We start from the raw sequence: 13,382 nt of genomic DNA on the forward strand, positions 1-13,382 counted from the left end.
AATTGACGAAGGAAAAAAAATATATAATCCATTTAAGAATAAAGCTGTAACGTAACAAAATGTGGAAAAAGTCAAGGGGTCTGAATACTTTCCGAATGCACTGTAAATCAAATCAAATCAAATCAAATTTTATTAGTCACATACACATGGTTAGCAGATGTTAATGCGAGTGTAGCGAAATGCTTGTGCTTCTAGTTCCGACAATGCAGTAATAACCAACAGTAATCTAACCTAACAATTCCACACTACTACCTTACACACACACACAAGTGTAAGGGATAAAGAATATGTACATAAAGATATATGGATGAGTGGTGGTACAGAACGGCATGGCAGATGCAGTAGATGGTATAGAGTACGGTATATACATATGAGATGAGTACTGTAGGGTATGTAAACATAAAGTGGCATAGTTTAAAGTGGCTAGTGGTACATGTATTGCATAAAGATGGCAAGATGCAGTAGATGATATAGAGTACAGTATATATACATATGAGATGGGTAATGTAGGGTATGTAAACATTGTATTAAGTGGCATTGCTTAAAGTGGCTAGTGGTACATTTTTACATAATTTCCATCAATTCCCATTTTTAAAGTGGCTGGAGTTGAGTCAGTATGTTGGCAGCGGCCGCTAAATGTTAGTGGTGGCTGTTTAACAGTCTGATGGCCTTGAGATAGAAGCTGTTTTTCAGTCTCTCGGTCCCTGCTTTGATGCACCTGTACTGACCTCGCCTTCTGGATGATAGCGGGGTGAACAGGCAGTGGCTTGGGTGGTTGTTGTCCTTGATGATCTTTATGGCCTTCCTGTGACATCGGGTGGTGTAGGTGTCCTGGAGGGCAGGTAGTTTGCCCCTGGTGATGCGTTCTGCAGACCTCACTACCCTCTGGAGAGCCTTACGGTTGTGGGCGGAGCAGTTGCCGTACCAGGCGGTGATACAGCCCGACAGGATGCTCTCGATTGTGCATCTGTAGAAGTTTGTGAGTGCTTTTGGTGACAAGCCGAATTTCTTCAGCCTCCTGAGGTTGAAGAGGCGCTGCTGCGCCTTCTTCACAACGCTGTCTGTGTGGGTGGACCAGTTCAGTTTGTCCGTGATGTGTACACCGAGGAACTTAAAACTTTCCACCTTCTCCACTACTGACCCGTCGATGTGGATAGGGGGGTGCTCCCTCTGCTGTTTCCTGAAGTCCACAATCATCTCCTTTGTTTTGTTGACGTTGAGTATGAGGTTATTTTCCTGACACCACACTCCGAGGGCCCTCACCTCCTCCCTGTAGGCCGTCTCGTCGTTGTTGGTGATCAAGCCTACCACTGTAGTGTCATCCGCAAACTTGATGATTGAGTTGGAGGCGTGCATGGCCACGCAGTCGTGGGTGAACAGGGAGTACAGGAGAGGGCTCAGAACGCACCCTTGTGGGGCCCCAGTGTTGAGGATCAGCGGGGTGGAGATGTTGTTACCTACCCTCACCACCTGGGGGCGGCCCGTCAGGAAGTCCAGGACCCAGTTGCACAGGGCGGGGTCGAGACCCAGGGTCTCGAGCTTGATGACGAGTTTGGAGGGTACTATGGTGTTAAATGCTGAGCTGTAATCGATGAACAGCATTCTCACATGGGTATTCCTCTTGTCCAGATGGGTTAGGGCAGTGTGCAGTGTGGTTGCGATTGCGTCGTCTGTGGACCTATTGGGTCGGTAAGCAAATTGGAGTGGGTCTAGGGTGTCCGGTAGGGTGGAGGTGATATGGTCCTTGACTAGTCTCTCAAAGCACTTCATGATGACGGAAGTGAGTGCTACGGGGCGGTAGTCGTTTAGCTCAGTTACCTTAGCTTTCTTGGGAACAGGAACAATGGTGGCCCTCTTGAAGCATGTGGGAACAGCAGACTGGGATAAGGATTGATTGAATATGTCCGTAAACACACCAGCCAGCTGGTCTGCGCATGCTCTGAGGACGCGGCTGGGAATGCCGTCTGGGCCTGCAGCCTTGCGAGGGTTAACACGTTTAAATGTTTTACTCACCTCGGCTGCAGTGAAGGAGAGCCCGCAGGTTTTGGTAGGGGGCCGTGTCAGTGGCACTGTATTGTCCTCAAAGCGGGCAAAAAAGTTGTTTAGCCTGTCTGGGAGCAAGACATCCTGGTCCTCGACGGGGCTGGTTTTCTTTTTGTAATCCGTGATTGACTGTAGACCCTGCCACATACCTCTTGTGTCTGAGCTGTTGAATTTCGACTCGATTTTGTCTCTGTACTGAGACTTGGCCTGTTTGATTGCCTTGCGGAGAGAATAGCTACACTGTTTGTATTCGGTCATGCTTCCGGTCACCTTGCCCTGGTTAAAAGCAGTGGTTCGCGCTTTCAGTTTCACGCGAATGCTGCCGTCAATCCACGGTTTCTGGTTTGGGAATGTTTTTATCGTTGCTGTGGGTACGACATCGTCAATGCACTTCCTAATGAACTCGCTCACCGAATCAGCATATTCGTCAATATTGTTGTTGGACGCGATGCGGAACATATTCCAATCTGCGTGATCGAAGCAGTCTTGAAGCGTGGATTCAGATTGGTCGGACCAGCGTTGAACAGACCTGAGCGCGGGAGCTTGTTGTTTGAGTTTTTGTTTGTAGGCTGGAATCAACAAAATGGAGTCGTGGTCAGCTTTTCCGAAAGGGGGGCGGGGGAGGGCCTTATAAGCGTCGCGGAAATTAGTGTAACAATGGTCTAGTGTTTTTCCAGCCCTGGTAGCACAATCGATATGCTGATAGAATTTAGGGAGTTTTGTTTTTAGATTAGCCTTGTTAAAATCCCCAGCTACGATGAATGCAGCCTCAGGGTGTGTGGTTTCCAGTTTACAAAGAGTCAGATAAAGTTCGTTCAGGGCCATCGATGTGTCTGCTTGGGGGGGAATGTATACGGCTGTGATTATGATTGACGAGAATTCCCTTGGTAGATAATGCGGTCGACATTTGATTGTGAGGAGTTCTAGATCAGGTGAACAGAACGACTTGAGTTCTTGTGTGTTGTTATGATGATCACACCACTTCTCGTTAATCATAAGGCATACCCCCCCGCCCCTCTTCTTACCGGAAAGATGTTTGTTTCTGTCGGCGCGATGCATGGAGAAACCAGCTGGCTGCACCGACTCCGTTAGCGTCCCTTGAGTTAGCCATGTTTCCGTGAAGCAGAGCACGTTGCAATCCCTGATGTCTCTCTGGAATGCTACCCGTGCTCGGATTTCATCAACCTTATTGTCAAGAGACTGGACATTGGCGAGTAGTATGCTAGGGAGTGGAGCGCGATGTGCCCGTCTCCGAAGCCTGACCACGAGACCGCCACGTTTTCCCCTTTTTCGGCGTCGCACAGGGTCGCCGGCTGGGATCAGATCCATTGTATTGTGTGGAAGGCAAGACACTGGATCCGTTTCGGGAAAGTCATATTCCTGGTAGGAACGACGATGAGGTGACGTTAATCGTATATTCAGTAGTTCCTCCCGACTGTATGTAATGAAACCTAAGATTACCCGGGGTACCGATGTAAGAAATAACACGTAAAAAAACAAAATACTGCATATTTTCCAAGGAACGCGAAGCGAGGCAGCCATCTCTTTCCGGCGCCGGAACTGTATACAGTTAGGCCAGTTATAGAGTTAGCTCTAACCAAGTTAGCAAGCATGGCATTTTATTTTGACTGCACACAGGTTCAGTTGCACTAGCAAGCAATGATGCTACTTATAGTATGTGGATGGCAAATTCTCATTTTTGTGAAGACACTGAAAAGTAACTTGACACTATTGATCAGTCAGCGCAAATTTGGATTATAATGAGTAGCTAACATTAGATGAGCAATTCTTTAAAAAATATATGTTTTACCTTTATTTAACCAGGTAAAACCCATTGAGGTTAAAAACCTATTTTGCGAGGGCGACCTGGCAAGAAGTCAAAACAGGAAAATAGCAGCGTGTCCATAAAACATTACAGAAAAATGCGGAATACACACAAAAGACAAAGTGTCACAAATTAAAGATACAATTGAAGATTAGAAACAACTGCAGTTTTACAAACAGTGTTGTCGATGAGAGTCTTAAAAACAGACAAGGACACTAACTCCCCTAACTTTAAAATCTTCTGAAGTTCCAGGATGAAGGGGCATTATGGGAAAAGATTGTTTCCCCATCTCAGTTCTAGCCTTAGGAACAGACAGCAGCGACTGAACGAAAACTGTATTGAGTGACTAATCTGGTCAGTAAGGAACAGAGTTACAAAGGGAGGTGTCCTATCAATGCTTTGTACACATTAAAGTGTACCAGTGCTTTAGTCTCCTGGTGGGGAGAGAGGTCCATTGCAGCATAGCATACAGATTACAGTGATGGGTCAGTGATCTAGCATTGGTAATAGATCTTAAAGCACCATGATACACTGTGTCCAGAGTTTTCGAGGTACTTGCTGAGGCCTGCATATAGACAATCTCACCATAATCCAGCACTGATTAAAAAACAGTGCTTTGAACAAGATATTTTCTGACTAACATTGAAAAACAAGATTTGTTCCTGAAACCCAAACCCAATAGAAATCCAATTTCAACTTCAGTTTCTTGGTCAAGTTATCAATATGCTGTTTAAAATTCAACTTTTCATCTAACCAAATCCCAAGATACTTATAGGAGGTGACCCTGTCAATTTGCTGGCCTGTTATAGTTAACATCTGCAAGTGACTCCATCTGTTTACTTTCAGGGAATAGAAAACCATAAACTTAGTTTTCCTTTCATTAAAGCACAAGTTTCAGTTGGAAAAGCTGCCTTTGAATAACATCAAAGGCCAACTGTAACAATGCCCATTGCCTGATGTATTATAAATGAGCAGCGTGGCAGTTTCCCAAAGTTTGATGTTGACTATGAACTTTACTTAGCTAGGTAGCTAGCTAGCTATGTTTTGTGGAAGAAGGTGGGATATAACTTACTGTTGAGTCGTTATACACAAATATTCCACATGAGGGCGGTATTGAAGTCATGGAACATTTTCTTCTGCAACGTGACCCTAATGAACTACCGTCCGTGTATGCATTATAACATTAGCTTAAATAGTACTCACACACAACTACTTAATGTTTCTAAATTATTTCTTTATTCAGACAAAGGGTACTGCTATGGGATCCCCTATGGCTTCTAACTATGCTAATTTGTACGTGGGTTACATGGAGAAACAGTCCATTCTCAATCCTCTCAAAAATATTTTCTTGCCAAACAATATTATTTGGAAACGGTCCATTGATTATATTTTTGTTCTGTGGAGGGGTGATGCAAAACAGCTCCAGGCATTCCATGCTTTTCTTAACTCTTGTTCTGAGCACCTGAGATTTACTATGCAATCTGACACACGTCAAATAAGTTTCCTTGATCTTATGATCTTGTGTTAGGATAATGTTCTATACACTAATCTTTACAGGAAATCTACTGATCGTAACAGTTTGTTGAGGGCTGATAGCTGTCGCCCACTTCCTTTAAAAAACAGTTTGCCCGACAGCCAGTTCTGTCGAATCAAAGGAATTTGCATTCAAGTAGAGGGAGTACAAAAATGGTCAGATTAGTACTGCCATTGATAAAATCCAAAACAAATTGAGGCATGATGTCTTTCAAGGACAGTCTCGCAAAAAGAAGCATTATTGTGTTCTTACTACCCCCTATTAAAAGTGCTTTGAACAAATTAAGGGAATCGTTCACAAACACTGGCACATTCTAAGATTCGATGACAGTATCGGCAATGCGTTTCCGGACCCTCTCTTGGTCGTATTCCTGCGGTGCAGAAACCTCTGAGATCAATTGGTAAACTCTGATTTACCACCCCAAAATACCCCCACACAACATCTATGCGCCTCTACTGGATGGAAACTACAAGTGTAATGGCTGTGCTCAATGCAATGGCACTTACAAATGTAGATCCTTCAAACGCCCCCAAACAGGGAAACAGATCCCAATCAAAGGTCTTATCACATGCTCCAATAAGGCATTTATTTATCTTATAACTTGTCCTTGTGGTAAAAATTATGTGGGTAAAATGAAGCACAAATTAAAGGTACGTATCTCGAAGCACAATAGCATCATTAGGTGCAAAAACTCCACATACCCAGTTGCGGCCCACTTCTTGGAAGTGAACCACTCTATTTCGTCCCTACGTTATATCGGCATCGAACACGTCACCCTCCTTCAGTGAGGGGGTGACCTTGACAATATATTGTTAAAACGAGAGGCTGCCTGGATCTTTAATTTAAAGACCTTTGCTCCCTTCGGTCTCAACGTAGACTTTGATCTGAAGCCATTGTTGTGATTTTACTATTTGAAAATGTTAAATTCAAATCGCCCTACCATGATATCTAAGCCAATATGACACCAAACTCTATGAAAAAACTCTATGAAAAAACTTGAATGGGGGTACACAACACATGAAAACAGTCTGTCATTGATCCTCATGCACAGTAAAATGTCACCACTTCTACCCGCAGACTGCTCCCTATCTTTTATAGAGTGCATCAAATCAAACTTTATTAGTCACATGCGCCGAATACGACGTGTAAACCTTACCATGAAATGCTTACTTACAAGCCCTTAACCAACAGTACAGTTCAAGAAAGAGTTAAAAAATATTTACCAAATAAACTAAAGTTCAAAATTATAAAAAAGTAACACAATAAAATAACAATAACGAGGCTATATACAGGGGGAATCAGTACCGAGTCAGTGAGCGGCGATACAGTATAGTCGAGGTAATATGTACATGTAGGTAGGGGTAAAGTGACTATGCATCGATAATAAACAGCGAGTAGCAGCAGTATTTACGTACGTGACTGTGTTCTGACTTAATAAATGCATGCAGCACCATGTATGGAACAATTGTTCGAAGAGGCCATTTAATCTGGAGGAGAGCTGAAAATATAAAAGCTTTCGGTAATACCTTCTACCTTGGGACCTGACCTAATTTCAGAAATCAATTAACTTCAATAAAATAATAGACAAGACCAGGGGAAGAGTAGGGCGGCAATACTCTTTCTGGATCAGAGCATCATCTGATCACGCATGACCAACTTTTCTGGACCAAATGTACTAACATGCATGGCCCTTTCTCCTTATATCCAGTGGTGGAAAAAGTAACCAATTGTCATACCTGAGTAAAAGTAAATATACTTGAATAGCTAATGACTCAAGTAAAAGTGAAAGTCACCCAGTAAAATACTACTTGAGTAAAAGTCTAAAAGTATTTGGTTTTAAATCTACTTAAGTTTGAAAAGTAAATGTTATTGCTAAAATATATTTAAGTATCAAAAGTAAAAGTATAAATCATTTCACATTCCTTATATTAAGCAAACCAAACGATTTTCATGATTTGAACATTTTACGGAGAGCCAGGGACACACTCCAACACTCAGAAATATTTTACAAACGAAGCATTTGTGTTTATTGAGTCCGCCAGATCAGAGGCAGTAGGCATTGGACCATTTTCTGTCCTGGAAAGCATTCAAAATGTAACGACTACTTTTGGGTGTCAGGGGAAATGTATGTAGTAAAAAGTACATTATTTTCATTAGGAATTAGGTTTTTTTGTTGTTTTTTTTTCACGTTTATTTAACCAGATAGGCCAGTTGAGAACAAGTTCTCATTTACAACTGCGACCTGGCCAACATAAAGCAAAGCAGTGCGACACAAACAACAACACAGAGTTACACATGGAATAAACAAACGTACAGTCAATAACATAATAGGAAAAAAAATCTATATACATTGTGTGCAAATGAGGTGAGATTAGGGAGTTAAGGCAATAAATAGGCCGTAGTGGCGAAGTAATTACAATTTAGCAATTAAACACTGGAGTGATAGATGTGCAGAAGATGCATGTGCAAGTAGAGATACTGGGGTGCAAAAGATAAATAAATAAATAAATAACAATATGGGGATGAGGTAGTTGGATGGGCTATTTGCAGATGGGCTATGTACAGATGCAGTGATCTGTGAGCTGCTCTGACAGCTGATGCTTAAAGTTAGTGAGGGAGATATGAGTCTACAGCTTCAGTGATTTGGTTTGGCGACGAATATGAAGCGAGGGCCAGCCAACGAGAGCATACAGGTCGTAGTGGTGGGTAGTATATGGGGCTTTAGTAAAGTAAAGTACAGCTACTCCAAAAAACTACTAAAACAGTACTTTAAAGTATTTTTACTTAAGTACTTTACCCCACTGCTTATAACAGGCAACAGTAGCAATGGCTACCTGAACTGGGTTCAACTACTATGTACTGTATTTAAGTAAGTATTTAAACAACGTTTGTTTGAAAATACTAGTAGTTAAATGTTGGAATGTATTTACAACTACTTCAAGTACTAATACATACTGTTATACATGAACATAAATACATACTGTTATACATAAACTACAATACATCATGTTATACATAAACCTACACATGTATTTGAACCCAGGTCTGAAATGTATAGGGGATGTTTTATGGGCTTCTGACCACATCTGCTATTTTGTGTATTTTTTTTTCACTGACCGTAACTTTTTTTGTACATAATGTTTCAGCCATCGTTTCCTTTGACCGAAAAGAGCTTCTGGACATCAGAACAGCGATCACTAACCTCAATTTGGATGAAGATTTCTACTTCAACGAGGCGGCAGCACAGGACATACTGCTCACTCCGGACCAGGCCCTGATCCCCGACACTCGGAAGAGAAAGAGACTGTGACATAAAGGCTGACGTAAGGGTTGATTAAACTCCAGCGATGAGTAAATAATCCACCTCTACCCTCTGTTCTATTGGCGAATGTACAATCACTAGAGAACAAACTGGACAAGCTCCGTTTGAGACTATCCTATCAACAGGACCTGAAGAACTGCAATATCCTATGTTTCTCTGAAACATGGCTGAGCAAGGACTGAAGCTGTTTATTCTATGCATCGGCAGGACAGAACGGCAGCGTCGGGTAAGCTCAATGGGAGTGGTACATGTCTCTTTGTAAAACAACAGCTAGTGCACGATCTCTAATATTAAGTCTCGAGAATCTGCTCGCCTGAGATAGAATACCTCATGATAAGCAGTAGACCATACTATTTACCAATAGAGTTTTCATCTATAGTATATTTTTCGTAACTGTCATCACAAACCGATGATGGCACTCAATGAGCTGTATAGGGCCATAAGCAAACAAGAAAATGCTCATCCAGAGGCGGCGCTCCTAGTGGCCGGTGATTTTAATGCAGGAAAACTGAAATCCGTTTGACCTTATTTCTACCAGCATGTCACCTGTGCAACTAGAGGTGAAAAAACTCCAGATCACATTTACTCCACATACAGAGATGCATACAAAGCTCTCCCTCACCCTCCATTTGGCAAATCTGACCAAAACTCTATCCTCCTGATTCCTGCTTACAAGCAAAAACTCAGACAGGAAGTACCAGTGACACACTCAATAGGGAAGTGGTCCAGTGAAGTGGATGCTAAGCTACAGGACTTTCGCTAGTACAGACTGGAATATGTTCCCGGGACTCATCCGATGGTATTGAGGAGTTTACCACATCAGTCACTGGCTTCATCAATAAGTGCATCAACGATGTAATCCCTACAGTGACCCGTAGATACATATCCCAACCAGAAGCCATGGATTACAGTCAACATCCGCATTGAGCTAAAGGCTAGAACTGCCGCTTCCAAGAAGCGGGACACAAATCAAAGACGCTTATAAAAAAATCCTGCTACGCCTTCCTGACAAACCATCAAACAGGCAAAGCATCAATACAGGACTAAGATCAAATCTTACTACACAAGCTCTAATGCACGGATTACAATGGGAAACCCAGCCACAAGCTGCCCAGGGACGCGAGCCTACTGTACCAGACAAACAAAATATATTCTATGCTCGATTCGAGGAAGCAAAACTGAACCATGGGTGAGAGCACCAGCTGTTCCGGACGACTAGGTTGACATTCACAAGGCCGCAGGGCCAGACGAATTACCAGGACGTATACTCAGAGCATGCATTGACCAGCTAGCAAGTGTCTTCACTGACATTTTCAACCTCTCCCTGACCCAGTCTGTAATACCTACATGTTTCAAGAAGACAACCATAGTCCCTGTGCCCAAGAACACCATGGTAACCTATCTAAATTATTATATTATTATTATACTTTGAAAGGCTGGTCATGGCTCACATCAAGACCATCATCCCAGACACCCTAGACCCACTTCGATTCACATACTTCCCCAACAGACACAATCTCTATTGCACTCCAATCTGCAAGACAGCGGTAGCCTGATCACCGACGACGATGAGACAGCCTATATGGAGGAAGTCTGAGACCTGGCAGTGTGGTGCCAGGACAACAACCTCTGCTTCAATGTCAGCAAGACAAAGGAGTTGATCATGGACTACAGGAAACGGAGGGCCGAGCACAACCCCATTCACATCAATGAGGCTGTAGGGGAGAGCTTCGAGTTTCTCGGTGGCCACATCCTTAAGGACCTATCATGGTCCAAACACACCAACACAGTCGTGAAGAGGGCTCCTCTTCCAGGAGGCTGAAAAGATATGGCATGGGCCTTCAGATCCTCTTAAAGTTCTACAGCTGCACCATTGAGTGAATCTTGAATGGCTGCATCACTGCCTGGTATGGCAACTGCTTGGCTTCCGACCGCAAGGCACTACAGAGGGTAGTGCGTACGGCCCAGTACATCACTGGGGCCAATCTATCTGCCATCCAGGACCTCTACACCAGGCGGTGTCAGAGAAAGGCCTTTTTTGACTCATCACATATGCTGCTGCTACTGTTTACTATCTGTGACTTTATTCCTAGTTATATGTACACACAGTATATCTAATGATGCTATAATTCTAAAGTGAGTCTAGACAGCCTGTTTTTTGTTGTTGTCCCAAAACAATTGGTTCAATTGACACCTGAGTGTAATGAATTAATACATTACACTAATAAGAAAGTGTTTAATGACAACTTGAATAATTGATCAAGTCTGAAAATGATTGATGAGACTAGTTATAAGAATAGGCCGAAGACTTATAATTCTGGCAATACAAGACAATGACAAGTTGACTACACATTACAAAATGTCCCTGTAAATTTACAGTAACATACAGAGTTGCCAGCTACATTGTACTGTTGTTTTATAGCAGGGGTGCTTTACTATTCTTTACAGTAAGAAAAACAGTCCTGTGACATGCAATGCAGCATATTACTTTGCTCTATAAAGAAAAAATAAACTTGGACCAGGACAAAGTGTAAACCATAAATATGGTTAGGCCTGCTGTTTTTTTACCCTTAAAATATGTGTTGGGCAGGGAACAAAATGTAAGCCTATTCCCTCTAAAGTCCAGCAATGCAATTTTAAAAATATCCAAGTAACTTACGACAAAATCAAATGCGATAGTCATGTTTATGCCCCGGGAGGCTTTTTCCTTCCTTTTTCAGGAACTGTTAACTGTTAACTGGACTTCATCTCTCCTCAGTGAGTCAACATTTCGTTGTGCATTTTGGACTTTAAATTCATGATATACAGTATACCCATTGGTTCTTGAAGAATGTAACTTATAAATGCCTCATGAGCTTAGTTCAACTGCCGTACCTCATCAGAACACAAAATATAAGCTTGTTTTTACCTCAATGTATATGTCAATGTAAATGTAAAAAAACACTGCATATCCTCAAAACATGGTCAAAAAAGTATAGTTTTGATACCATGGATGGTCAGTCCTTGCATCCATAGCTCTGTCTATGAATCTGAGAGTGGTTACATTTCTACACCCCCGTCCCTCAGGTTTTTACCAAAACAGAGGCGTGGTGCCGCATAGTTACTGTTTGAACTGCAGATTGCCTCTTTAAGCTTCCATAAATGGAGCACAGAGAGCAGCTGTGGCTACAGGCTAATGGAGTGCACAAACAACTGCATTTCAGTCAGCAGCCAGAGCTTATCGTGCTGACTTTTCTTTATTTAGGTCCTGTCCCCAGGAGTACAACTCAAATAGATTTTCTAAATTCTGCGTCATATGGAAAATCGTTAGACAGCACACTACACTGCACGCACCATTATCTTGCACTACCTGTTGCATACCCCCATATTGCAATGTTCATTCAGTCCCTTCCATTCCTTGAAAATGACCACATTTGGCTCCCATCCGCTCACTTTGGTAACATCAACAGAAATGAACAAGACCACTGAGGCCGAATCAATTCTAACTAACAGAGAAGGAAGTAAATATTACACAATGTTGACAAACAATGCCCCCTGGAAATGTAAATTAACTTTGAAAGAGCTCCAGATAATATTTCATTGAATTTGATAGACCAAAAAAAGACCATAGCATTGTATTCTCCTCATTCACGATAGACTCTCTGAGTGACTGTAAACCTGTAGCAAATCATCCCCCATGCTTTCCCTCTGCCAGTCACTAACCTCCAGAAAGCGAACATGACCAATGCGTTCCCTGTCACCCCCAGTGTTCCAATGATACACACGAAGAAGGCCACGATGTAGTGGACATGGTCTGGGACGTCCACCTTCTTGAAGAAGCTGTGCTGGACTTGATGCTGTTCCTCCATGTTGCTCGCCTGGCCCTGGACCATAGGGGTACCAGCATCTGTCCAGTCCACTCCAACGTGCCCCAGCTCCCTCTCACTGGCTCTAGTCACACTCTCTCTCTCCCTCTCTCAAACTCCCTCCTCTCTTTTTCTGTATCTCTCTCTCTCTCACACACAACCACTCTTTGTCTCCATCTGTGTCTCTCTCTGTCTCGCTATCTCAGTCCCTCCCCTCTTTCTCGTCTCTCTCTCTCTCTCTGTCTTTCTCGCTCTCTGTCTCTCTCTCTCGCTCTCTCTGTCTTTCTCTCTCTCCCAGCCACCTCACGCAAAGCAGATTGAGTCCCATCACTGTGTGCTATTATGTCAGACCCATGTCATCCACCAGCTACAGGCAGCAGGCAGGCAGCAGTAGCCCGGCCACAGACAGGCAACAACCCTAACCGTAGCCCAATGACCCTAACCCTAGCCCAATAACCCTAGCCCAACGACCCTAACCCAATGCCCCTAACCCTAACCCAATGACCCTAACCCTATCCCAATAACCCTAGCCCAACGACCCTAACCCAATGCCCCTAACCCTATGACCCTAACCCTATCCCAATAACCCTAGCCCAACGACCCTAACCCAATGCCCCTAACCCTAGCCCAATGACCCTAACCCTAGCCCAAAGACCCAAGCCCAATGACCCTAACGCTAGCCCAATGACGGTAAACCTAGCTTTTTGTGCGACCTGACCAAATTCACATAGACATTTGAGTTATAGATCTGTCATTCTCATTGAAAGCAAGTCTAAGAAGCAGTAGATCTGTTCTATGTGCACTTCCTGTTCT

General features: G+C 43.1%; 1 protein-coding gene across 1 annotated transcript in view; it reads right to left on the reverse strand.

Annotated features, from left to right (window-relative positions):
* opn4xb (opsin 4xb) overlaps positions 1-12,699 on the reverse strand; it is a 29,779-nt gene extending 17,080 nt beyond the window's left edge. The window contains exon 1 of the mRNA XM_071404242.1: positions 12,427-12,699. Within this exon, the coding sequence (XP_071260343.1) occupies positions 12,427-12,596 (170 nt within the window). The 5' untranslated portion in view covers positions 12,597-12,699. The remainder of the gene's footprint in view (positions 1-12,426) is intronic.
* Between the last annotated feature and the right edge of the window lie 683 nt (positions 12,700-13,382).

Source organism: Salvelinus alpinus, chromosome 5 (genome assembly GCF_045679555.1).
Source record: "Salvelinus alpinus chromosome 5, SLU_Salpinus.1, whole genome shotgun sequence".
Taxonomy (NCBI): Eukaryota; Metazoa; Chordata; class Actinopteri; order Salmoniformes; family Salmonidae; genus Salvelinus; species Salvelinus alpinus.